General features: G+C 44.2%; 1 protein-coding gene and 1 long non-coding RNA gene across 2 annotated transcripts; both read left to right on the top strand.

Moving 5' to 3' along the window:
- The first annotated feature begins 4,787 nt into the window (after nucleotides 1-4,787).
- LOC309349539 (interferon-induced transmembrane protein 1-like) lies at nucleotides 4,788-6,695 on the top strand. The gene is made up of 2 exons (XM_081875625.1): nucleotides 4,788-5,053; nucleotides 6,048-6,695. The coding sequence occupies exons 1-2, from the start codon at nucleotides 4,883-4,885 to the stop codon at nucleotides 6,189-6,191; spliced, it is 315 nt and encodes a 104-aa protein (XP_081731751.1). The 5' UTR covers nucleotides 4,788-4,882; the 3' UTR covers nucleotides 6,192-6,695.
- A 2,547-nt stretch (nucleotides 6,696-9,242) lies between these two features.
- LOC309349556 lies at nucleotides 9,243-19,040 on the top strand. The gene is made up of 2 exons (XR_014160029.1): nucleotides 9,243-9,793; nucleotides 18,361-19,040. It is a non-coding gene; the product is annotated as an uncharacterized lncRNA (long non-coding RNA).
- Nucleotides 19,041-25,680: the final 6,640 nt, after the last annotated feature.

Below are 25,680 nucleotides of genomic sequence, written 5' to 3' on the forward strand. Positions count from 1 at the left end.
CCTTTGGAGGTTTTGAATTCTCCTCCCTTGGAGATTTTAAAGCAGAGGTTGGCTGGCCATCTGTCATGGATGCTTTAGTTGAGATTCCTGCATTGCAGGGGGTTGGACTAGATGACCCTCGGGTTCCTTCCAACTCTACAATACTATTAATTCTATGAGAAAGGACCCAAAAGAGGAAAATTGCTCCTCAAAGGTGTATTTCCAAGGTGAGAAAGGGTTTAAAGTGAGGCAGGAAAGATGTGGAAAGGTGGGATACTTCAAAAATGCAGTACCTTACTCAGGAAAAGAAACCCATGAATAATACCTCCATGTAAGTGCTGAAGAGCTATGGAGTGCAGAATGTGTTGCGGCCAAGAGAGAAGCAGCTCGGCACAGCTCTCGCCTCTCCACTGCCTCTGCCTCCTGGGGGCTCTGCCTGAGGGTGGCGGCACAGGCACACGCTCTGCCACAGCTGCTGCTGCTGCTGCTCCACAGAGAGAGAGAGAAGGGGAGGGAGGGAAGGAGGAGCAGTTCAGGACATGGTGCTTTGCAAGGAATGTGGACCTGTGCCTGGAAAAAGCAGGGCAAAAGGTAAGTGTGGATAAGCCCCCAGTCTTTGCTTTTAGAATGAGCCAAATTCTTTTAAAAGGCAAGGTTGTAAAGTATTGCATTAGCGGTTTGTTCTCAAAATGTTTTCTAATAATGATGGAATAACTATATCAAACAAATCCAAAATTATAGTTCCTCTATTCCAGGGGTGGGGGAACTTTTTGTTTGTTTGTTTCTGGGGGCTCTATTTTCTGTTATAGAGGTTGTTGACAGGATTGGATCTGGTCCTGGGCAGGACCAGTGACAATAAGGGGAAGGGCTACTCTTCTCTTCTCTGCACCCCCTCCTCTCCCTCCAACACTGGTTTCCGTTATGAGTTGTGGGAGGTGAAGAAACGAAATATTTATTTTCCTCCCTGTGCAGCATAGAAATGAAACTTGCTGGTAGCTCTGGGGTGGGAGGGTTTGGGGGGTGGAAATTCCCATCTGTAGACCACAGACACTTACACATCATCCACCACCAGCTGCAGGTGTTTTCTGTTGCATGTGAGAGAAAGTGGGTCTGTGCTTCTCTAAACAGAGGAGACTGAATCAAGAAACAGAGGTAACATGAAAGAGCAGAGCTGCTAGATCACACCCAGCCAACATCCTCCCATTTGCAAATACTGGCACAGGACTGCAAGAATTACTGAGCTCAGGCGTGTGAAGTATTGAGTGCACATTGCTAGGGAGAAACTCAGTGGAAATGGCTGCTGATAAAACAGCTACGCGATACCTAGTTGAATCTCACGCCAGAATCTTAATCTACCATGTATAATCACCGTGTTTAAAAAACCATGAAAAGTCTATAGGGGCTTTAGGTATTCAAAGCCTATCCAAATGTATTTTCAGTGTTAATTCTCATTGTTCTTTTTAATTTTTAATTCTCCTTTCTCTCCCTCCCATACCTGCCACTTTCAGTCAAGGGATCGCAAAGTTGTTGGAGATCCTGAAGGCGCAACTACCTATGGCAAGACCTCCAAGTGCCTGAACATCGCTGCTCTGATAGTGAGCGCCATAATATTAATCATCTTCATCATCATCCTTATTACCTTCGCAGCAGCTTTCCAAGCACAAATGCAAGAGATGATGAAGAAACGCCACTAATTGTAGAGTTGGCTCAGTGGCAAATTGAGAAGGCAGAATATTTTCCCCAGCATTATAGCATTGCTTGTAAGCTTGGGCTTGCCTTTGCTTCTCTGAGTGTACTCATCCTGCTCATCCAACTTGCAAGGAAGGAGGCATTCCACACAGAACCTGGTACTTATGGAGATGCAGAAAGGTCGAGGCATGTTTGCCTACAAAGATGACTAGATGACCCCTAGGGTCCCTTCCAACTCCACGGTTCTATGATTCAATGAAAGATGGAGGAGAGACTCAGATGTCATCTTGAAATTCACCATCCAGTTTAAGATGCTTATTGAGAAACAACGTTTGTTTGATGCTCTTTCTTTGTTCAAGATCTGGATTCTTGGCCTTCCTTCATCCTGTTGCTCATGAAATTTAATCATTTTTTTATTATTATTGGTTTTCCAGTTCAGCAGGTTTCTCACTCAAGATGTGTACTGCAGCTTTTCTGTATTGAAATATGAAGTCTGGGGTGAATTCTGAGCAAATAAACACATGCCTACCTTATTCTGCATCATTTGCTTCCTTGTTGGTATAAAACTTAAAACATTGAGGCTCCCCTTATGTAGGATTCTTCAATATTGTGGTTTCATGGGCCAGACTGGATGCAACTTGTAGATTTGTGTAATATTCTGATGACTGATGATATTGTGCAATATTTTTATACATGAATAAAAAAAAATTAAGCTGGGAGGTCAGTCATTTAGGGGATCCAAATATCCCTAGATCCATTAAACATTTTAATATATGGGACTACTTAATTCTCTTGGAAACACACACACGGCATCTTTTAATTAAAATGGCCCTAGGTGTAAGAATTAGCATTGCCGACTGTATCTTCAGCCTAGAATTAAACCACAGGGGAAAGCACACACTCTCATGACAACAGTGTACAGATGTTGCCTTCTATCTAAAAAGGTTCACCCCATGAGAGAAATGTGCATGTTGGGAGAAGCTTGCTCATTTCTTCTCTTACAGATAGGTAGCCGTGTTGGTCTGCCATGGTCAAAACAAAATAAAAAAATTCCTTCCAGTAGCACCTTAAAGACCAACTGAGTTAGTTCTAGGTATGAGCTTTCGTGTGCATGCACATTTCTTCTCTTGTATACCTCCTTGTATACCTCCTTAGGGGATCATGCCTTAGTAGCTGAGAAACATTTGTGTTGTTACGCCATCAGCATATAGGCAACTCCCAATTTACGTGGGGGTAGCATTCCAAGGCATCAGATATTTATGTAAAATCACGTTCTTTTGAAGCACCATTGAGAAAGCCCGCAAGCACCCCATTCTGCCCCTTTACGTGACATTTTTGGGTCACATCTGGGTTCGATGCGATGCACGTGTGCATGCACATATCAGTTGCCGTAAACGGTCACTGCCTGTATATGGTGCTTTACAGAGAAGACATGTTCTTGCTCCAAGGGGCTTACAATCCTAAATGTTGCCTTCTAGTGGCCTCTCCCTGCCTCAGTGCTGGCAGTCTTTCAAATTTTTAGGTGGCCTGGTGCTATGTTTATTTGTGCTTATAATTTGATGATTGCCAGATGCTGTTTCTGGTGGTAGCAGCTATCATTCCACTTTGTTAGAAAGCCTTTGAGAACTTCTCTCTTCTTTAGGGAAGGGGAAATGGTTGCCCTCCGGATGTTGGATTTTGAGATTACAGTTACAGATAGGTAGCCGTGTTGGTCTGCCATAGTCAAAACAAAATAAAAAAAATTCCTTCTAGTAGCACCTTAAAGACCAACTAAGTTGTTCTAGGTATGAGCTTTCGTGTGCATGCACACTTCTTCAGATACACTGAAACAGAAGTCACCAGACCTTTCTATATAGTGAGAAGGTGGGGAGGGGTATTACTCAGAAGGGTGGTGGGAATGGGTGATTGGCAGATAGCTGTGATGAGCCTGTTGACGACTCTTAACGACTGCAATAGGTCTTACAGGAAAAAGCAAGGGGTGAGAAGGTGAAAAATGGCTTTGTCATGTATAATGAGATAAGAATCCAATGTCTCTGTTCCCTGTCTTTCCAAGTGATGTGTACATGTGAGTCCAGAATTGGCCTCCACAGTCACTTACGGATTCATTGTTCAAACCATGTTTATGGAAGACAATCTTCCTCAGCTACGGGTGATCACCAAATAAGAAACACCCCACCGCTCGTGTGTATTAATACACACACTACCAAGAGGTTTAGGAGCTTCTGCTTTAAATATATGGCATGTACACAGCCTTATTTGGACCTCATTATCCTGGCTTTTCACACTTGAGATGCATATTTTTAGGACCCATCTTATTTCTGTGATTTTAAGTTGTATCAAACTATTCACTAAATCTGTGTTAAGTGTCCCCTGCCTTGGGATATTAGGATGAATGGTGGGTAAACAACAGGCAGAAAAATGATTAAGGGGTTCACCAAGATGCTCAGCAGTTTTCAAATGGTCTGAGAGTGGAAAGTTTGGAAATCAGTGTTGTTGACAAAGCAACATCTGGGAGATCCTTGGCCACGGCTGATCCCAGAACGGAAAGGGGCGTGGAGAGCAACAGATAGCCAGAGGCTGCAGGAAAATAATAGAAGTCATTGCAGCAGCTGCTCGCCTCCCAATTCTGGGAAGCGCAAAGCGAGTCCATCGCGTGATGAGCAGCCTCTCCCAAAAAAAACTTTCCTGCCCACCCCAGGGACTCCCGAGGCATGAGGTTCTGCACCCCCTAACAAAAGCTTGCCCCCACAACAAAAATCCTGGCTACGCCCATGTCCCGAGTTGTTTGGCCACAGCATATTACGGACCCAGGTAGCGTAGATTATTACACTTGCTGAAAGCCTAGAGAGATTTCCTTTCCACTCTGAAGACAAGCCAGCAGGAACACCAAGCCGATAGTAAGGGATCAGAAAAGGAGGGGTGCACATCGCCACCTGCTTGTTGAATACAATAAGGGGGGGGGTTCCGTTTCCTCCGTTTCTACTTGCCACAACTGGAAGCAGGTGGCTTCCTAGTGGGCTCAGCGTGCAATTACGTCCCCCTCCCTCCACCGCTGCGCTCCTTCGGTTTCGTCTTCTCCAAATGAGGCTCAGGGAAGCGCCCGTCCCAGCCCCAAGGCGGGACCCGCTCTCTCTCCCCCCCTCCCTCCCTCCTCTCTCCCCTCTGCTGAATCCCTTCGCCACTCGGCCGTGGACAGCGCAGGGAACTGTACGCCATGCAGAGCGCTCCACACCACCTCGTCGCCATCCACATGCAGCCCCACAGCGGCTATGAGCCAGGGGTCGCCGCCCCGCCGCCCCGGGACCATGTGCTGTGGTCCCTCTTCAGCTTCTCGTTCCTGAACGCCTGCTGCCTCGGCTTCGCGGCGCTTGTCTACTCCATCAAGGTGAGGGAGCGCACGAGGGCTGTGCGGGTCTCCTCTCTGTCGCCACTACAGTCTTCACTTATCTCTGTCCCCGTGACTGGTTAGTATTTCTTTCTTGCTTTTCTGTTTTGTTTACTGGAGCATTCACCTATCTTTGTGAGGCAGTTCTTTCTCTTTATTTCCTCTGTCTCCCATCCTAGGCTCACTACCACTTTGCGTTCCTTTCTTGGCAGGCTTTATACCTCTATTCGTTCATTAGACAGGTTGGATGATGATGATGATGATGATGATGATGATGATGATATTTATACCCCACCCATCTGATTGGGTTTCCCGGCTACTTTGGGCGGCTTACAGCATATATAAAACATAATAAATTATCAAAGTTCAACAGATGCAGGTTCCCAACGGTTTGTTTTAAGAAACACTTTACCTGTTGAATTTCTGTCTGCCATACAGCTCTAATATACATGAGCCCTGAAAAGTGTCAACTCTTAACAAGCACTTAAAGGATTGTTCTCCACCTCCCTCTTTCCTTTCAAGTTTCCCCAGAAACCCCTGAAAGTACATTATGAAAACTTGTACACCATGCTTATAACAGGATACATCTGTAAAACGTGTTCTTATTAAGTGATCCACAAGTTAGTAGAAAAACCTTTGGAACTGGTCTTCGGTTTTCTGGAGTATTTGTGAGTCGAGAACCCTGGCTGGTAGCTCTGGGTGAGAGTGGGGGGCAGGGACTGGGGCCAAGAAGATGGGGCAACTTAGACTGAAAGTTGCTTCTATCTCTAGTCCACAGACATGTGCATCTTGCCACCGTGCTGCAAGTCGTTTCTGTTGCATGTGGATTATGATTCTAACCAATGCAGTTAGTGTTGAGGAGTGTGTGTTTTGATAAGATTAGACAATCATGGAAAGTTTATTGGAGCTTTAGGCTTTCAGCATGTACAAATATATGTCCATTGTTAATTTTCATAATTAATACTGTTAAAAATTCTCTTCTCTCCCCTTTCAGTCTAGGGATTACAAAGTGCTTGGATATTCTGAAATTGCGGCTACCTATGGCAGGACCTCCAAGCGTCTGAACATCGCTGCTCTGATACTGAGCATCATATTCTTCATCGTTTTCATCCTCATCATCATTTACTACAGGGCATAGCAGCAATGGTGTAGATGAAGAGGAATGGCCACTGAATGTTGGCTCAGTGGCAAAGTGTGTGCAGAATATTTCCCCCAGCATTATAGCACTTCTTGTAAGCTTTTGTTGCCTTTTCTTCTCTGAGGGTACCCACCCTACTCTTTCACTTGCAAGGAAGGAGGCATTCTACATGACATCTGGTACATCCTGCATTTCTGGAGATATAAAGGTCTCAGCACTGTTTGCCACGAAGGTGGAAGAGAGACTCTGATGTCATCTTCAACTTTGCCATCCAGTTTGAGACTTTTATTGAGAAAATAAAGTGTTTGTATGAGTGTTTTTTCTTTGTCCAAGATTCGAATTTGTGGCCTTGCCTCTTCCTGTTACTCATGAGATCTAAGTAGTATTTTTCATGATCTGTTTTCTACTTCAACAGATTTATCACTCAAGATGTACACTGGGAGTTTTTCTTTATTGAAACATGAATTATGGGATGAATTTTGAGCAAATAAAACTAAGTCCTTATTCTGTGTGAACATTTTCTTGATAAAATCATTGAACATTTTTCAGGATCTAAAACATTGAGACTCCCCTTTGTATAGTTCTCCAGCATTAATGCTTTACAGGCCTACATCCATATATTACCATGACTTTTAAATGAATGAATAAATAAATAAATAAGGGGGGGGAATTAACTGGGGGACCATTAATTTAATGGAACCAAATGAAAGAGCATGATTTTGTATTTATGTATGGTAACTAAAAGGGTATCAGATGTAAGAAATCACTCTTGTGTGTACTTTCAGCCTAGAATTAAACCACTAAAGAAAGCACACTTCTTCTTCTTTGGTGATCACTTATAGCCAAGAAAGATTATCTTCCATGAAAAAGGTCTCAATAGTGAGTCTGTAAGTGACTGGGAGGCCAATTCTGGATCCACATGTCCTTCCACAGTGGGGACATAGGTTTCCTGTAGGGAGTTGATCACAGTGAGGGTTTGCCAAACATGCCTTCTTCTTAGCTCGTTTCTCCTTGCCCTGGGTTTGTGCTGCTTCAAAGTCCATAACACCTTTGGTAAAGGCTGCTCTCCAGCTGGAGTGCTCACCACAGGCCAGTGTTTCCCAGTTATCAGTGCTTATGTTACATTTTTTTAGATTTGCCTTTAGAGCATCTTTAAACCTCTTTTGTTGTCCACCAGTATTTCGCTTTCCATTCTTGAGTTGGGAATAGAGCCGTTGCTTTGGAAGATGATAACAAGGCATCCAAACAACATGACCAGTCCAACAAAGTTGATGTTGAAGAATCATTGATTCAACGCTGGTGATCTTTACTTCTTCCAGTACACTGATATTCATTTGCCTGTCTTCTTAAGTGATGTGTAAAAATTTTCTGAGGCACCATTGATGGAATCTTTCAAGGACTTGGAGATGGCATTAATAAGTGGTCCATGTTTCACAAGTGTACAGTAAAGTTGGTCCCGGTCCTCAAACACTCTGTGCTTCAATTGAGACAAAGTTGTGCTTGCAGAGCTCAGGTGATGCTGGATTCCGGCATCAATGTCAGTCCTTGTGGAAAGATAACTGCCCAGGTAAGAAAAGTGATCAACACTTTCCAACGTTACACCATTAAGTTTTCCAGTTCAACAGGTTTCTCACTCAAGATGTGTACTGCAGCTTTTCTGTATTGAAACATGAAGTCTGGGGTGAATTCTGAGCAAATAAACACATGCCTACCTTATTCTGCGTCAATTGCTTTCTTGTTGGTTTAAAACTTAAAACATTGAGGCTCCCCTTTTGTAGGATTCTTCAATATTGTGGTTTCATGGGCCAGACTGGATGCAACTTGTAGATTTGTGTTATATTCTGATGACTTTTTACATGAAAAAAAAAAAAAATTAAGCTGGGAGGTCAATCATTTAGGAGATCCAAATATCCCTAAATCTATTAAACATTTTAATATATGGGACTACTTATGGTAATTCTCTTGGAAACACACGCATGGCATCTTTTAATTAAAATGGCCCTAGGAGTAAGAATTAGCATTGCCGACTGTGTATCTTCAGCCTAGAATTAAACCACAGGGGAAAGCACACACTCTCATGACAACAGTGTACAGTTTGGATGGTGGGTTGATGCTGCCTTCTGTCTAAAAAGATTAGCACTATGAGAAAAATTGCATGTTGGGAGAAGCTTGCTCATTTCTTCTCATGATCTCCTTGTAGGATCATGCCTTGCTGGTTGAGAATCAATTGCGTTAGAATCATGGAACTGTAGTTGGAAGGGACCACGAGGGTGATCTAGTCCAACCCCCTGAATTGCAGGAATATTTTGCCCAGTGTGGGGCTCAAACCCACAACATTGAGATTAAGAGTCTCCCGCTCTACCAAGTGAGCTATGTGGATTGATTGTTGTTATGCCATCAACGTAAATGATGCTTTACAGAGAAGACAGGGTCTTGCTGCAAAGGGCTAACAGTCCTAAATGTTGCCATTTATTCATCTCACTTCCCTGTGCTCTTTAAAGAAGTGTGTCTCCCAAATTTTGATGAGGGCAGTGTCATGTTTATTTGTGCTCAACATAATTTGATAAATGCCAACATGCAGTTCCATTCCACCAGTTCACGGTGCTGTTTCAGGGAACTGCAGCTATCATTCCACTTCGTTAGAAGCCACTTTTTAAAACGTCCCTCTTGCTTCAAGGAAACTTGCGGCCTTCCAGATGTCGGTATTCTCACTCCAAACACCCTGCAGTCAATATGACCAACTGTCAGGGATGGTGAGCATTGTTGTAGACTTGAGACAAGTCCTGCTTTTTCAAAGCTGGCTGTTGCTCACTATAAAGAGGAAGCCTCAGCAAACGATCTGGGAGCAGCCTTTGAGAAATGATTCTTGCCCCTGCGCAGGTGAATAAATTTAGCCTTCCTCGGAAAGAACCCGTGTCTGTCGTTATTGACTGGGAGAAATCCTGCAACAACCTTATTCCTGCAGTTGCTTGTTACCTAAAAGCTCCCCGGACGCTGGGTGCTTCCCTAAGTAGGGTCTCCACCCCACGCGCCACCCCACCCCACCCCCCACAGGTGTGCTGATCCTGAGCTCGCCGGCTCCAAGGAACTGTCAACATTTATTATTTTAGCGGGGTTGCTACCACCGACGTTTCGTGTTCCGGAGCAAACTGTCGGAGCACCACAGCTTGCTGCCTGCTTCTCCTATCTAAGTTTCGTTTCCTACCAAATCGGTCCCCGCTCTAACTCGCCCCCGGCCGCTTTCCTCCCTCGTGGTTTTCTCAGAATCGAAAGCGGCGGCTTCTCTCACGCGCCGCCCAATCAGGGTCCGCCCTTGGCCCGCGCCCGCCGCGCCCCATTTCGCCTCAGCCGCCGGCCGCCGCCGCCTCCCGCTCTCGCCGCCTCGCGTCGCCATGCAGCCCGTGTCGTCGCCGGTTGCCCTCAGAGTGTCTCCGTACGACCCGTACAGGCCCCGTACGCCGCCCCCCGCGAGCCCCTACCCCTACCCAGTGGCCTGCGTCGTCGTCCAGCCCCCGCAAGACTTCGTCGTCTGGTCGATGTTTAGTTTAACCTTCATGAACCACTTCTTCCTCGGTTTCGCGGCTCTCATTTTCTCCATCAAGGTGAAGCCGCCCTTCTCCCCCACCCACGAAAAAAAGGGCGGGAAAGCGCCATTATCTCACTAACCCAGTTATTTGCCCCCCGCTTCCGGTTTTCTGCCGTCCCTCAGTCTTGGCTCCTTTTCCTCCCCATGGGACTGGATAGCATTTCTGCCTCCGCTTCTTGCTTTACTCTCATTTTCTGGGGCAGACGTCATTCTTCTTCCACCCCATTCACTCAGGTCTTGGAGTGGGCCACTGACCCCTTCCCTTTCCTAGCAGCATTTGGCTTTTTTTTTTTTTTTTTTTTTAATTGAGATTCGTTTGAGACACACATACAGAGACAATATACCAAAAAAAAAAGGAAAAATAAAAATAAAAAGAGTAAAGCAAATACATTTGTATAGAAAAGAATAGGTACAACTGGTCACTAAATATCTTAACAGAAAAAATTATAAGAAAAAAAAACAAACACAAAAAACCGCGAAACAGAAAAAGACTAATACATTACACATAAAACATCTGACTTCCATCCCTGCTGATTTCGGATTTCTACTTTTAATAGTTAAGTTTTAACAGCTGGTGTTAATAAATGGTTTATACATCGAAAGTTTTATAGCTGACCTGCTATAGTTGGTAAGTTTCCTAAATTACCTTCAATATAGACCATAAATTTATTCCAATCGTCCTTTAACTTTGCATTTTTTTGGTTTTTAATTCTTTGGGTCATTTTTGCCAATTCAATAAAACCATATAATTTTGTTTGCCACTCCTTCACCGTTGGTATGTTTGTATTTTTCCAATTTTGAGCGACTAATATTCTGGCTGCTGCAGTTGAATATTGAAATAGAGTTTTATCTTCCTTCCTAATTTCCTCTCCGATAATACCTAGTAAAAAGGCTTCTGGTTTTTTGGGGAATGTGTATCTGAGTATTTTCTTTAGCTCGCTATAAATCTGATTCCAGAATTTTTTCATTTCCTCACATCCCCACCACATATGTATAAAATTACCTTCTTTTGTTTTGCATTTCCAACAGGCCTTATTACCAGTCTTATACATCCTACTAAGTTTTTCTGGTGTTAGGTACCATCTATATATCATCTTCTCTAAGTTTTCTCTAATGGCAGCACTAGCCGTGAATTTTATTCCCTCGTTCCACAATTTTGACCATTTCTCGTACTCTATATTATACCCCAGATCTATCGCCCATTTAACCATAACATCCTTAATTTCTTCGTCTTTTGTGTCCCATTCCAATAGAATGTTGTACATTTTGGATAATAGCTTAGATTTACTTTCAATTATTTCAATCTGGAATTTGGACTTCTTTTCATTCATTCCTATTTTTTTATCTTCTGTCCATATTGCGTTAACTTGATGGTACTGTAACCAACTCGTCAGCTTTCCCTTCAACTCCTCGTATGGTCTTAGTTTCCAACTGTCTTGGGATCTTACCAGTAGATCTTCATATGTCAATCTTTTCTCTTCCATATTTATTTTTTTAATTATTAAGATATCTGTTGGGGACAGCCACCAGGGCGTTTTCCTTTCTAGCAGTTTTTTATTTTTTCCCCAGACTTCATACAAAGGGCCCCTGATGATATGGCTCGAGAACCCTTTGTGGATCTTCTCTTTGTTTGACCAGAGGTAGGCGTGCCAGCCGAACCTGTTGTCCGCCCCCTCTAAATCCAACAAATCTGTATTCTCCAGGGTTATCCAGTCCTTAACCCAACAGAGACAGGCCGCTTCATAATACAGCTTCAAGTTGGGAACAGCAAGTCCTCCTCTCTCCTTCCGATCTGTGAGTAATTTAAATCTGATCCTTGGCCTTCTTCCCTGCCAGATGAATCTCGAGAGGATCTTCTGCCAATCCTTAAATATTTTAGACCCTCTGATAACAGGGATATTTTGAAACAGAAACAGCATCTTAGGAAGTATGTTCATTTTTATTGCTTCCATCCTACCCAACCAAGAAAGGTTGGCTCTGTTCCAAACATCCAGGTTTTTCTTAATTTCTTTCCACGCAGGCGAATAGTTATCTTCAATTAAGTTTATGTTTTTTGATGTAAGCCATATTCCTAAATATTTTATTTTTTTTGCCACCTTAATTCCACATTGTCTCTCTAATTTTTCTTTTTCCTCAGTTCCTAAGTTCTTTGCCAGCATTTTTGTTTTTAGTTTATTCAGTTTAAAACCGGATAATTTACCGTATTCCTCTAGAATCTTCAGCGCTTTGCTTGTACTTCCATGCGGCTCTTCCAAGGATAGCATCAAGTAATCCGCGTAAGCTTTTAGTTTGTACTCCTTTGATCCTATCCTGATCCCTTGTATCTCCGGCGTTGATCTTATTTTATTTGCCAATATCTCTAAGACCATGATGAATAAGAGCGGAGAGAGGGGGCAGCCCTGCCTTGTCCCTTTCTCAATTTTAAATGTATTTGTAAGGTTATTGTTTAATATCAGTTTGGCAGATTGGGTTGAATATATTGCCTGTATTCCCTTCATAAACTCCCCCTCTATCCCTGCCCTTTCGATAGATTTTATTAGGAACAACCAAGAGACGTTATCGAACGCCTTTTCCGCATCTATGAAAATCAGTGTCGCCGGTTTGTCATTATTTATCTCTAGATGCTCAATTATGTTAATAACATGTCTCACGTTATCTTTCAAGTACCTGTTTGGTAAGAAGCCCGCTTGATCCTTATGAATTAAGTTTATTAGGCACTTTTTCAATCTATTTGCCATGATGTCAGCAAATATCTTGTAATCATTATTTAGTAAAGATATTGGCCTATAATTTTTAATATTCAGTTTATCTGTTTCTGACTTAGGGATTAAGGTAATAAAAGCTTCCCTCCAGGACTCAGGTATTTTCCCTCCTCTCAAAATATTATTCATGGTGTCACAAAGCGCTGATGACAGTTCGTTTTCTAGAACTTTGTAATACTTAGCCGATAAACCATCCGGTCCTGGCACCTTTCCCAGCTTCATTTTTTTTATCGCATTCTGAACCTCTTCTAAGTTTATGGGTTTATTTAATTGAAGTCTTTCTTCATCCGTCACCATCTTCCCTTCGCAATTCTCTAGATATCTTTCTATTTGAGTTGGGTCTTCTTTACCTTTTTTATATAATTCCTCATAGAATTTAAGAAAGCTTTTTTGTATTCTTTTTGGGTCTACTATCAATTCATCCTCTACCATTATTTTGTTTATAATGCTTTGTTTTTGTCGTTTTCTCAGTTGCCATGCTAGGAATTTACCCGTTTTATTTGCCGATTCAAAAAACCTTTGTTTCATAAATTTAATTTTCCATTCTATTTCTTGGTTTGTTAACATCGAATATTGTGTTTGTAATATTTTTATTGTTTGTATACATTGTTCATCTTTCGGCTGCTCTGTTAATTTTTTCTCATGCTCCCTTAGCTGGCTGAGAATTTCCTCCTTCTTTTGGTGTCTCATTTTCTTCCTGTAGCTATTTTGCTGGATGAAAAAACCTCTTAGAACCGCCTTACTGGCATCCCATACCATTTCTGTATTAGTTTCAAAGTTGAGGTTTAGATCAAAATATTCTTTTAATGTGGCTTTGGCTTTTTCGATGACTTCATCATTGTCCAGTAGGTATTCGCTCAACCTCCATCTAAACCCCCCCTGCGTTGCACCCTTTATTTCTAATGTTATTGAGTTGTGGTCGGAGAGGGTTCTCGGATGAATTTCACATTTTATGGCTCTTAGGGTAAGCTCCTTCGAAGTCCAGATTTGGTCTATTCGGCCCCAACTTTTATGTACCTCTGAGAAAAAGGTGAACTGCTTTGCTGTTGGGTGTTTATGCCTCCATATGTCTATTAAATCCATATTTTCTTCTATATCCTGGAATGATTTTGGTAACTTTCCTTGGTTTCGTTTTTTCTTTTCTGTTTGTCTATCAATTTCTGGTGTTGGTACTGCATTGAAGTCACCCAATAGTATCATCCTGTTATTCTCTAATTTTAATAGAACTTGTTCTAAATTCTTAAAAAACTCGAGTCTATTCGAGTTTGGGGCATAGATATTTACGACATTGATCTTTTCCCCCTGGAAGCTGATTTGTATCCCCAAAATCCTTCCTTCTTCATCTTTATAAATCAATTTGGGTTCCCATTTTTCATTGACATATGTTACTACTCCTTTTTTTTTCCCGTCCGCAGAGTTTATAAATTCCATTCCTAAATTCTTGTTTGCCAAAACATGTTTGTGTTTATTGGCTACATGGGTCTCTTGTATACAAATTACATCCAATTTTTTCTTTCTCAACACATTTACAATTTTATTCCTTTTAGTTTTTTCGTTCAAGCCGTTCACATTCCAAGTTAAAATTTTTAGGTTCATTATCTCTTTTATCTACCAAAAAGTCAGTAATTTGCCGATTTAGATTCGGGTGATTCTGCCCTCTGTCTCTTCTTCTTCCTCTCCCACCTCCTCCTCCCCTACCTCTTCCTCTTTCTCCTCCTCCCCGCCCCCCTCCCCCCCTCCCCCAACCCCCCCACCCAGACCACCCCTCTCTTCCCTCTCTCCAAACCTCCTCTCGTGTCTCTCCCCCACCCCTCCAAGGTCCTTTTCATATCTGCGTAGAAATTTGTTAACTTCCTGACTTTCCGTTAACTTGAATCTTTTCCCTTTATAGAAAAAGGAAATCCCTTCTGGGAATTCCCATCTGTGTTGGATGCCATTCTTTTTTAAAGTGCTAACTATTTGTTTGTAGCCCTCTCGCTTACGAAGGAGTCTTATTGGTATTTCTTTAAAGATGATGATTGGTCTTCCATCAATTACCAATTTCTTCTGATAACTTTCTCTCAAAATTATATTTCTCATCTCTATCGATTTAAAGATCATTAAACAGTCTCCTGGGACCTTTTTCAGTCTGTCTTGTTTAGGTCTTATTTTTATTCTGAAGACATTTTCTATGGTTTGTGCAACTTCCTCTTCTTTCATGGCTAACCACCTCGCCAGTTCTTTAATCATTTTTCCTTTAATATCTTCGTCTGTTTCTTCCATTACTCCTCTAAATTTTAAGTTTAGCTGCTTTTGTTTCATTTCCATCAAGGCTAGATTGTCTAGAACTTGGTCTTGACTCTTGCTCAGTTCTCCAAAATTTTCCTTTATCTTCTCAGCTTCCTTTTTCTGGTCTCTCACCTCTCTTTGTAATTTTTTATTTGAATCCTCTAAAGACTTCGAGCGGGTTGTTAATTCTTTTATCTTGTTTGACAATTCTCCCACCACCCCCTCTATTTTTTTATCAATAGAGATCTGCATCTCTCCTAACTTTTTTTCCATATGGATTTCATTCTGTTTAAATTCCTCTTTTATTTTCAGCCATAGTACATCTAAATCTCTAATTTCCTCTTGTTTTGAGGCTTTCCTCTCTGTTGGAGTTCCAACTGATTTCTTTCCGTCCTTTCCCGCCATTTGCCCGCCTCAAAGCTTCCTTCACCCCCTTATTCCTTGTGAACAGATTAAAGTTTCTTAAAGCTCTCCCCTTAGGGGCGCACAATCTCAAATAATTTGGTTATCTTAGCAGAGTGCAACCTGGTCAGACAATAGCAGGGATCAGCATGTCAATATTTCTATGTTGTAAACTCTGACCTAGCTCAGTTGTTGCTCGTCTGCTATTCGATGGTACACGTACAAAATTACAGAGTTAATGTGGCTATAAGTAGGGGAAGAAAAAAAAAAAAAAACCAAAGAGAGGAAGGGAAGGAAAAAGGAAGAGAAGAAAAAAAAAGAAAAAGAAGGGGTGGGGAGGGAAGGGAAAAAAAGAAAAAAAAAGGGCAGAGAAAGTACACAATGGATGGAGGCAATGGGGATAGATAAAAATTAAACAATTTCCATGTTGCCGGGGAACCGATACAGTAGAGGGCAGACAGGGAGGGGAGGGTAGAAAGGAGGCAGGAAACAGGGCTCGGGCGAGGACGGTCCGAGAAGACTTCACGATCTCTCTGCAGAAATTAGGTATTCCACCAAAAAAGGGGCGAAGGTGAATCCCAAAGCGGTCTCTGCTGGTGGTCCAAACCGAAAGTCCGGCGATCTAAAAACTCAAAACGCTCAGGCTGAAAAAAGTGTCCGCAAAAGTCAGACGAAGGGAGCGATGAGGGTCTGGGAAGCAGTTTTTAATCCAGGGAGAGATCAAAGGGTCCCCCTAAATGAGCCTGTCTCTGGGGCCGCAGTTTCGGCTTTGCGGCTTTCCCCCGAAAATGGAGTAATAAACACAGACCCTCTACCTCTCCCGGGAAGAGGCGTCCCGCGCTTGAGTCTGTGCCGAAGAGAACGACAAGTTTTGCGGGAGGGGTTCCGTTGATAAATTGTGAAGAAGGTAAGCCGTAAGGAGAGCTAGACAGAAGAATTTAGGAGGGGGGGGCGAGAGTACAAGGTTGTTTTTTACGTCTCCGGCGGATTCGGGAAGAGAAGACAAGCTCACCCTCAGCGTCGTCACGATCTATATTCCGGCTCTCCCCTTTTCCTCCCCTGCCTTTCTTGCCCTTCCGCTTCTGGCTAAAGCCTCTGAAGTTTCTCGATATTCCTTCTAAGCTCTCCTCAAATTTTCCCGTACAGCGACCAAAACGATACAAAGTCTCTGAAGTTTCCTTCCCAGTTCGTTACTTTCGTTACTTTCCTGTTTAGTTACTTTTGCCCCGCCACACTCCCGGCAGGGACTTTCCTTTCCAGATTACTACAGCGGGTGGGTAAGAGTTTCTTTGTTTCACTCTCCCGATTAGAGTCCCAGCGCCATCTTAGGTCCGAAATACAGCTCGGGCTCCTTAACTTAATCTGTCGACATCCATCGCTCCTTGGTCTCTACTGTCAATTTTCCTGCTCCAACATTAAACGCTCCAAGCCAAGGGCGATTATTCTTAAAATTACGGAGATTTGTCGCGTACATCAGCAGGAGCTAGAGGCATTGCTGCACGGGGTCCGCAGAGCTTACCGGAATGCGTTTCTCGGTCCCGTTGATCCCGAGTCTTCCCCAAAAATAGAGAAAAACCCAGAGGAACTTCGGACCGTCCAACGCTGCTGGCTGCGCTTCCTTCAAGGGGGCCCCCCTTGAGGTTTTGGGGTCGCAGTGCCTTTGCGTTGCCCCTCAAAACCCCCATACAGCTCGGAGAAGTCAGACAGCAACTTCACCGCGCTCCCATACTGCTAGCGATCCAAACCGGATCCAAACTAGCAGCATTTGGCTTTAACAGCTCTCCCCTCATTGCCTCTGTGATGGGGGGGGGGAATCTCTACCTGTTAAATTTCTGCCCGTCACACAGCTGTCACAGAGGCCCCTACCCCAACAGTGTTAACCCTAAACTAAAGCGTTCTCTCCCTACCCCACTTTCCAAGGGAGTTTTCATTCCCCTCACCCATGTCATCTAGCTAAGGATGGGTTGATTGATGGTAGGGACCAGGCACTGCTAGGCTGCAGGGTGGAGACAGAGGCCTTTTAACACACCTTAGCTGCAAACAGGGGAAAAGATGGGTGCTCTATGTACTTTTCATTGCATGTGTATAAGATGGTATTTTTAATATATATATTGTTGTCACAAAAAGGCTTGCTCTGGAAGGCTTAAAACAAAGTGCCACCAGCTTTTGTTTAATATTCTATGAACCAAGGGCCTACAATGGCGTACAGTATAAATTCAAGCAATGTCATTAAAACAAAAATACAAAAACCAAATGGAATTAGGGAATTTCGTATTCTCTGTACTGTACCTTTCCTGTGATGCTCCCACAAATATTTCAGTAAATTATAGATCTTCTCCAGTGAGAAGGGGCCAAACAAGGCAAAATGGGCAAAAAGTTATTTTTTGGTAAAAGCTCCCTATTACCAACAGGCAATGAGGTAGATATGTTTATACTATCAAAAAAAAAAGGCTGCCTCATTTATTCACCCCAAATTATAATGTACTGTGGAGAATAGAAGACATAAATGCCATTTGACCAATAGCACTTTCTAATATGTGCTGTGGTCTAAACCACTGAGCCTAGGGCTTGCTGATCAGAAGGTCGGCGGTTCGAATCCCCGTAACGGGTTGAGCTCGCGTAGCTCGGTCCCAGCTCCTGCCAACCTAGCAGTTCGAAAGCACGTCAAAGTGCAAGTAGATAATTAGGTACTGCTCCGGCAGGAAGGTAAACAGCGTTTCCGTGTGCTGCTCTGGTTTTGCCAGAAGCGGCTTAGTCATGCTGGCCACATGACCCAGAAAAACTGTCTGCGGACAAACGCTGGCTCCCTTGGCCAGTAAAGTGAGATGAGCACTGCAACCCCAGAGTCGTTCGCGACTGGACTTAACTCTCAGGGGTCCTTTACCTTTACCTTTCATATGCGGGCAGTGTATCAGAATATAATTGCCAAGTAAATCATTAGTATTTGAAAAGAGTACTATCTCATTGCTAACAAGGATGCTGCAGTGGTAACACTGAGCAGGAAGTTCTTGGTTTGAAATGATTGCACAACAACCACAAAAAGCCCATTTGACTTCCAAGTGTTTAAAGCATGTGCAACGATATTTCTACTGCTATTTTTCTTTATTTTTTATTAAAAATACGTATTTTTTTCTCTCTACCTCTGCTTCAGTCAAGGGATTGTAAAGTCATGGGAGATAATGAAGGTGCAGCTATGCATGGCAGGAAAGCAAAGTACCTGAATATCCTTGCTTTGATAGTGGGAATCATATTCTTCGTTAGTATGGTCGCCGTGATTGCGTTTGATCCACCACCTTTCCATAGAGCAGTGAAAGCAATACTGCAGAGATACCAATGATTCGAGCTGGCTAAGTTGGAACTTGTGTGTTAAGGATATTCTGCTCCGTACTGTATTTATATCCTTAGTGTGCGTTGGCTGCACTTTCTTCTGCTTTGATTATACCCACTTTGCTCTTAACACTTGCAAGGAATGAGACAGTCTAAAGAAGACAGGACATCCAGCACATCTGAAGATATAAAGGTTTATGCTCTTCTTTGCAGCTCTACAATCCCACCTTGTTTACAAGGACTATGAAAGGTTAGGGTGATCATCCTCAACTTCTTTATGTTTGTGTTTCTCAATACCTGTCTCAATGTTTGAGTGATGTTTTATCTGTCCTAAAGTCTGGATTTGTGACATTCCGAGTTCATGATGTTGATGGGAACCATCACTCTTTCTGTTTCATTTTTCAGGATTTTACAAGTTTCTCAATTAAAGTGTATTAGAGCTTTCATGTATTGAAATACGAAGTCTCTGGTGAATTCTCTGCAAATAAAGGCATATCCTTCTGATTCTGTGGAAACAGTTTTCTTGTTGGTAAAAACAGTTAAAACTATTCAGGACTGAAACATTTATGACCCCCACTGCATTTTTAAAAACATTAGTGTTTGGGTAGTTGTTTGATTCCCCTATCAGGGTGAAACTACGTATTAAACTAACGTTGCATCATTCAACTAGAAAGGTTAATGCTTTTGAGTTTTTTTAAATCTTAAGCATTTGGTTGGTAGAATGTGGCATTCAACCTTTTGGGACCCAGCATCATCATGGTCATACTGCTCATTATTTAACAGTGTTCACTTAACAGCTCCATTCAGCTGTAGCTGGCATACTGCTCTGATTAGAAATCAGTGTTCCTCAATCTTTTGGGCCTGGGTACATTTAGCATTGTGAAAAAGTGATGTGGGCACCACCACAAAACATCAAGAAGGTTAAAGTAGCATCTAGCAAATAAAACATTGATCCTCTTGTATGATTATTACATGAGATGCCCTGTAAACCACTATCAAGTTAAAGCTTACATTGGTGTCTGCTGACTCTGCAGTAAAATTTAAAGACTGGCTGTTTACTACCACCATGGAACAAAAATGCACTGCAATGGCACAAAAACATGGATCCAAAGCACATGTTCTCATGAATTTTCATATTTTTTAAAACAGATGTTCCAAACAGAATCACCATCAAATCACAGTACACATCTGTGGACACAGAGGTACAGTGGTGCCCCGCAAGACGAATGCCTCGCAAGACGAAAAACTCACTAGACGAAAGAGTTTTCCGTTTTTTGAGGTTCTTCGCAAGATGAATTTCCCTATGGGCTTGCTTCGCAAGACGAAACGTCTTGCGAGTTCTTGCGAGTTTTTTTTCCTTTCCCCCCCTTTTTAAGCCGCTAATAGCCGCTAAGCCGCTAATAGCGCTAATCCGCTAAGCTGCTAATAGCCGTGCTTCGTAAGATGAAAAAACCGCAAGACGAAGAGACTCACGGAACGAATTAATTTCGTCTTGCAAGGCACCACTGTATTGGAGAAATTGCATTGTAAGAATCTTTAGTATCCATGCCTCCGATCAATGTTTTGTGCCATTGTGGTATTGACAAGTTCTGGATTTGTAATTTTTACTGTGTGGTGCACTGCATTGTTTTAATTTGATGGTACAAAGAAGCTGTGCCTCTGTATGGGAGGCTGCCTTCCTCATCATGTGATAGACATTTTATAATCCCCCAAAATGGTTGCTGCATGATTAGATGGAAGCTGACCTATACAGGCCACTTGGGTGTCAGTGGTGGACAGTGAGAGTCTTGCTAGCACCATGTTGAAGGATGCCTAAGTTAAGAAGATAGGACTCTAAAACAGATTATCTACATCTTGAAAGTTGATAGGTGCTCCTATGATGGCCTAAATAAATAAATACATTTTCACTGTGAAGCACATAAGATTTCATCTTTAGTTGCTGTCAGAGCTGCCCCAAGGTCCCAGCTCACAGAGGACCAACGCGGTGATTTCCAATTTGCAGCACCATTGGCGGTGTTTGCTGTACCACCTGTCCTCCCAGTAGCTCTCTGCCATCGACCGTGACGACGTTCAGGGGCATCGTGGCAGGTAGGAGCGCTATGCGATGTTGCTTGATAAAGTCCACTCCTACAAAGTCTGCATTACTGCCACAGTCAATGGTAATAGGGACTTCCATGGTGAGTCCATTGGGTAGCTGGAGCGATGCGGTGAGCTGCACCACTGGTTTAGGCAGGAGGGGGTCTGTGGGCTGTAAGATCCCTGGGGACTGCTTCACTGACTCGTCTGGCTGGGCCCCAGTGCCTCTGTCTCCAGCCAGACTCCGTCGTTTCCCTGCTGTTGTTCTGCTTCCTTTACTGTTGCTGAGGCTGCAGTGTGCTTGTGGAGCCTCTGGGGACACTCTTTCGCCATGTGCTGAGCACTGTCGCAGATGTAACACTTCCTGTTCCCTCTAGGAGCCTTCGTCTTCACTGCTCCTGGTGTTTGGGCTCTGGTTGCTGTCTGAGCCCTGGCATCACCTATCTCCATCGGCTCTTCTCCCCCTCCCAGTGGAGGCGTGGATTGGGCGCACGCTGTCTCTCTGGGAAAGAAAGGAGGTGACCTAGCTGGCGTGCGTCCCCAACGTCCTTCATCCTTGCTCCAAGGACGTTCTTCCAGACGCACCCCTATCGCCAGCGCTCTCTGGACGACTTCCTGAGTGCTCTGGGGTCTCTCCCCCCTCGCAATTTCATCTTTCACAGCCCCATTCAGCCCCTCCCAGAACAGGTCCCGGACGGCAGCTGAGTTCTTTTCCCATCCCAGCGCATTAACCAACGCAAAAAAGCAGGAGTGATATTGTCGCACAGTGGCTTTGCCCTGTTTCAGTCCATGAATCTCCCTCCTGGCAACATCCACATCTACTGCAGACTGAAAACAAGCGTCCATAGCCTTAATAAAGGCATCTGAATTTTGGAGGGCGGGATCATTGTCGCGCCAAAGGTTGCGCAGCCACGCTTTAGCTTCCCCATGCAGATGAGTTAGTATGAAGCCTACTTTTTCCTGCTCATCTCTAAAGTCCTTCTGCAGCAACTTGAGCGCGAAAACTACGTCTGCTGCAGGCTCCCATCGAAATGAGACACGAGGCTGCCCCCCCTCTTTCCGAGACCAATCCCCTCCGGTTTGGCACCTGGCAGCCCCTGCTTGCTCAACATTTCCAACCTGGTTTGCAGATCCTGGCAGGCAGCGGCTGCTTCATCCTCTCTCTTTCTGGATGCTGCTATTTCCATGGTAAGCCTTGTGACTGCGTCTTGCAGGGCTGCCATTCTTTCGTCTGTACTCATCCTTCCCGATCTTCGTGAGCTCCCAAAGCACCAAGCTTCGCCCCTCGCTGCGCCAACTCACGCTGCGAAGGTTTTTTGGGGGAGACGGAACTTACTGCCAGAGCTGCCCCAAGGTCCCAGCTCACAGAGGACCAACGCCAGGTCGTCGTTATGTACAAAAGTCTTTATTAAAGTTCCGTTTCCATTTCAAAGCCGCAGCGCGCAGCTCTACGTCTTAAACCCTAGACCGTCGAAGTTCCGTCTGAATCTCCTCCCCCCTGACACCAGTTTAAGATTCTAGCCCTGCTTCACCTCTTCCTCTGCTCTCTCCTCCGCTGGGTCCTCCTGCCCGCTGAGGCATTCCCCTTTCTGGACTCTTCTGACGCTGAGTCGCCTGACTCCTCCCCCTGCCTCCGGCGGGCTTTAGGACCTGGTTCCCAGTCCTCGTTCTGTACTGTCCTGCTCGCCTGTACATTTGAACTTGGCTCTCGCGCCAACCCAGTGACCTTCCTCCTGACCGTTACACTGCTTCTATCACTGCTTCCCTCTTCCGGGATGCTGGCTGGACCTGACCTCCCCTCCGTTGCCTGACTCTCCGATGGAGGCGTGGTCAGCCCTGACTCATCTTCTCTCCCTGGTGGGGGATACGCTGGACCCGATATCTGGGACTCTTCCCCCCCACTATGCTCTGGTGGGGAAGCTGGTCCTGATCTCCAACTGCTGCTCTGGGAGTCCCCGCTGGCCCCTTGCTTCTGGAGTGTCCCTCTTGGGACCCCCCTTGCCCTGGCCACCGGGGCCCCCTTCTGTGAATCTTCCGATTCGCTGGAGAGGCTCATGGAATCTCTCGGGCCACTGTCATCTTCTCCTACGCTGCCTTCCGATTCTTCCCCTTCGCTCTCCCTTTCCTCCCTTCCCTGTGCTTCTGCTCCTGAGCCCCTGACAGTTGCACAAAATTATTTTACATATGTAAGGCTGTGCAGTATAGCTCCCATGAGATTCGTGGAGCATAGCCATTTATGGCCCTTTGGAGTTGACAGGCCCATAGGATTGGCCCTACTGTTAAATGGAATGAGGTTACTTCACACAGCCTATGTCCTGTGGGAGGCAGGGAGCAGCAGAGGGGGGCTGGAGGACAGAGCTAGCCTGATGCACTCTGTTCCAGTGGATACTGCCCTGTTGGCAGGTGTTTGAAGTAGGATTTAACTTCCAGTCTGTTCAGAAATTGGGCGGTCTTGGTGGTGGGACAGTCTTGTCATAGGATTATAGGAAGCTGCCTTATATTGAGTCAGACCATTGGTCCATGTAGCTCAGTATTGTCTACACTGACCGGGAGCGGTTCTCCATGGTTTCAGGCAGGGGTCTCCCAACCTTACATGGAGATGCTGGGAACTGAACCTGGAACCTACTGCTTGCAAGGCAGACTCATTGTCATTTGCCTTGGTTCATCTCTCACATTGTCCACAAAGGGGCTTGCAGGGTTGCAGAGATTTGAAGAGAGTTCAGAATACATGTGGAGTAAGTTGCTTGAAGAAGTGAAAAAGGCAGAAGAAACTACAATGAGCTACAATGAGAATAAAAACAATCACAGTGGAGGAGAGGGTAGCCTTCATGTTATACCCTCACAAAGTGATCATACAGCAGCAGCAACTGCTCCACAGCCAGGGGAGTGACAGAGGAGGAGACTGACTATTTTGCCCTAGACTCACCTGGGAATCACTTAGTAAGTGGACTGCATCCCCTTCTATTTGTAGTTTAAAACTTTGCCTAGAATTGTATACCTATATGAATTGTTCATCTTTCCATTTTTCCCCTTCATAAAATAAATAATTGCTCTTGTTTTTATTAACAAGTGCTCTGTCCCTCCATTCCATATGCATCAGGAGAGGATATGTAGGTATTGTTACTTTGGTGGGCTGCACTGGGGCTAACAGACTGAATTCTGGTAAGATGGAGGTCCATACCTGTAGCTGGTATGTGGCCTTTGACAGAAATAAGTTGTCCCACCTCTGGATTTGTAACTTTTCATTTCTCTCTGACCTCACTACTTTTCTCTCCCCCCCCCCCCTGCACACACCCCCTACCTGTCTAGTAAGGAAACCAATTCACACATCTGATCAAGTGGTGTTCAGAAGTCTATCCCATACCATAATACCATTGTTTAATCTTAAAACCCTCTACTTTTTGCTTAGCCTTCTTGCGCTTTTTCTTCTAGCCACGTGATGGAGCCAAAGAAAAGAGACTGGGAGAGCCTGATGTTCTAACATTTATACTGTAGTTATATATATAACCTTGACTTGCAAGCTTTTGAGCTTCTTTCACAGGCTACTTTTATAGCAGAGAGCTGTGTTTATACAGCTTTGAGTTTTATAGGAAGACCAGTAAGGGAAAAGTCTCATTGACTTGTAATAGCTGTAAGAAAGAAAATGCCTCTTCTGTGCAACAGATACAGGGGTGAATTCTATCCTCCTTTGCGCTAGTGTGGAAAGCCTGCCACCACATTACTGTATTCCTCCTTTTTCATTATTAGGGCCAAAGGGGTGCAGTTCAGTTGGTCAGATCCACTGGCATCACAATGGACTGAAAGATCCTTGTCACGAAGGAAGGGCCACCTGCTGCAGTAAACAGAAATCAGTTGTAGGGCAGCTCAGTAAATAATTTCATACATAAATCCAGTTGACTGAATTTCTAAAGACACGGAGCTTGTTTACTTTTAATAGTTGTATGGAAGGGTTTTGTTTCTTCTCTTTTAGGCAAGCAAAGCGAGTCAGGCGGGGATGATATTCATATTCTAATGCAAAGCCCTTCCTCTAAATTGCCCGCAAAGCTCAAGTTATCCCCACAGGAAGGAAACACAGGTGCAGCTCAACTGTTGTAGCTGTTTTCCCCACTTCACCCTCCCAGGGGCTGATAGCAGCTTCAGGAAAGTGATTTGACTCCAGGAAGTAATGCAGGGGGAGAAGTTAAACACCTATACCTCATGCACTACAGCTCTGATCAAAGGGTTCAGCCAGACTAGCTTGCCTCACCGCTTTCCCCCAGGGAATCCCAATCTTTACGGCTGAATCAGAGCAAACATCCATCAGGTTTTCTCAGGAGTGAGGTTGGTGCCAACCTAGCAGTTCGAAAGCATGTCAAAGTGCAAGTAGATAAATAGGTGCTGCTCCGGCAGGAAGGTAAACAGCATTTCTGTGTGCTGCTCTGGTTTGCCAGAAGAGGCTTAGTCATGCTGGCCACATGCCCCAGAAGCTGTATGCTGGCTCCCTTGGCCAATAAAGCGAGATGAGCGCCGCAACCCCAGAGTAGGCCACGACTGGACCTAATGGTCAGGGGTCCCTTTACCTTTATTGCTCAACAGCAGGATTTCCAGCAGTGGGGCAAGGGCAAAACCACTTAGACCCATGCCTAGAAAGCATGGGAGAAGTGGGAAATTTCTTGGACTCTGTGTTTTCTAGGCACAGGACAAGCACAATTCTAGATGAGGTCAAAGTTAGAACTCACAAGAAGGTAAGAAGAGCATGATGGATCAAGCGAATGACCCTGCCAGCCCAGCATCCTGTTCTGACAGTTCTGACCCAAATGCTTGTGGGAAATCCTCAAGTAGGACCAGAGCGCAAGAACACTCTGCCCTACCATGTTTTCTAGCATACTGCTTCTGACCATGGAAGTAGTTATCATCAATGGTATCATCATAGTTATCATCAATGGTAGTCATTGGTAGCCTTCTCCTCCATGAATTTGTCCAATCCTGCTTTAAAGCCATCCAAGATGGCGACCATCACTGCCCCCTGTGAGGTCAAATTGTAACACACTGCTTTCTTTTAGCGTTTTTTTTTTTTTTAAAAAAATGT

Source organism: Podarcis erhardii (genome assembly GCF_964252035.2).
Source record: "Podarcis erhardii genome assembly, chromosome: 1".
Taxonomy (NCBI): Eukaryota; Metazoa; Chordata; class Lepidosauria; order Squamata; family Lacertidae; genus Podarcis; species Podarcis erhardii.

Coding starts and splice junctions, on each gene's coding strand:
- LOC309349539 (XM_081875625.1), top strand. CDS start 4,883: ATGCAGAGCGCTCCACACCACCTCGTCGCCATCCACATGCAGCCCCAC. Junction 5,054..6,047: donor CGCTTGTCTACTCCATCAAG/GTGAGGGAGCGC, acceptor CTCCCCTTTCAG/TCTAGGGATTACAAAGTGCT.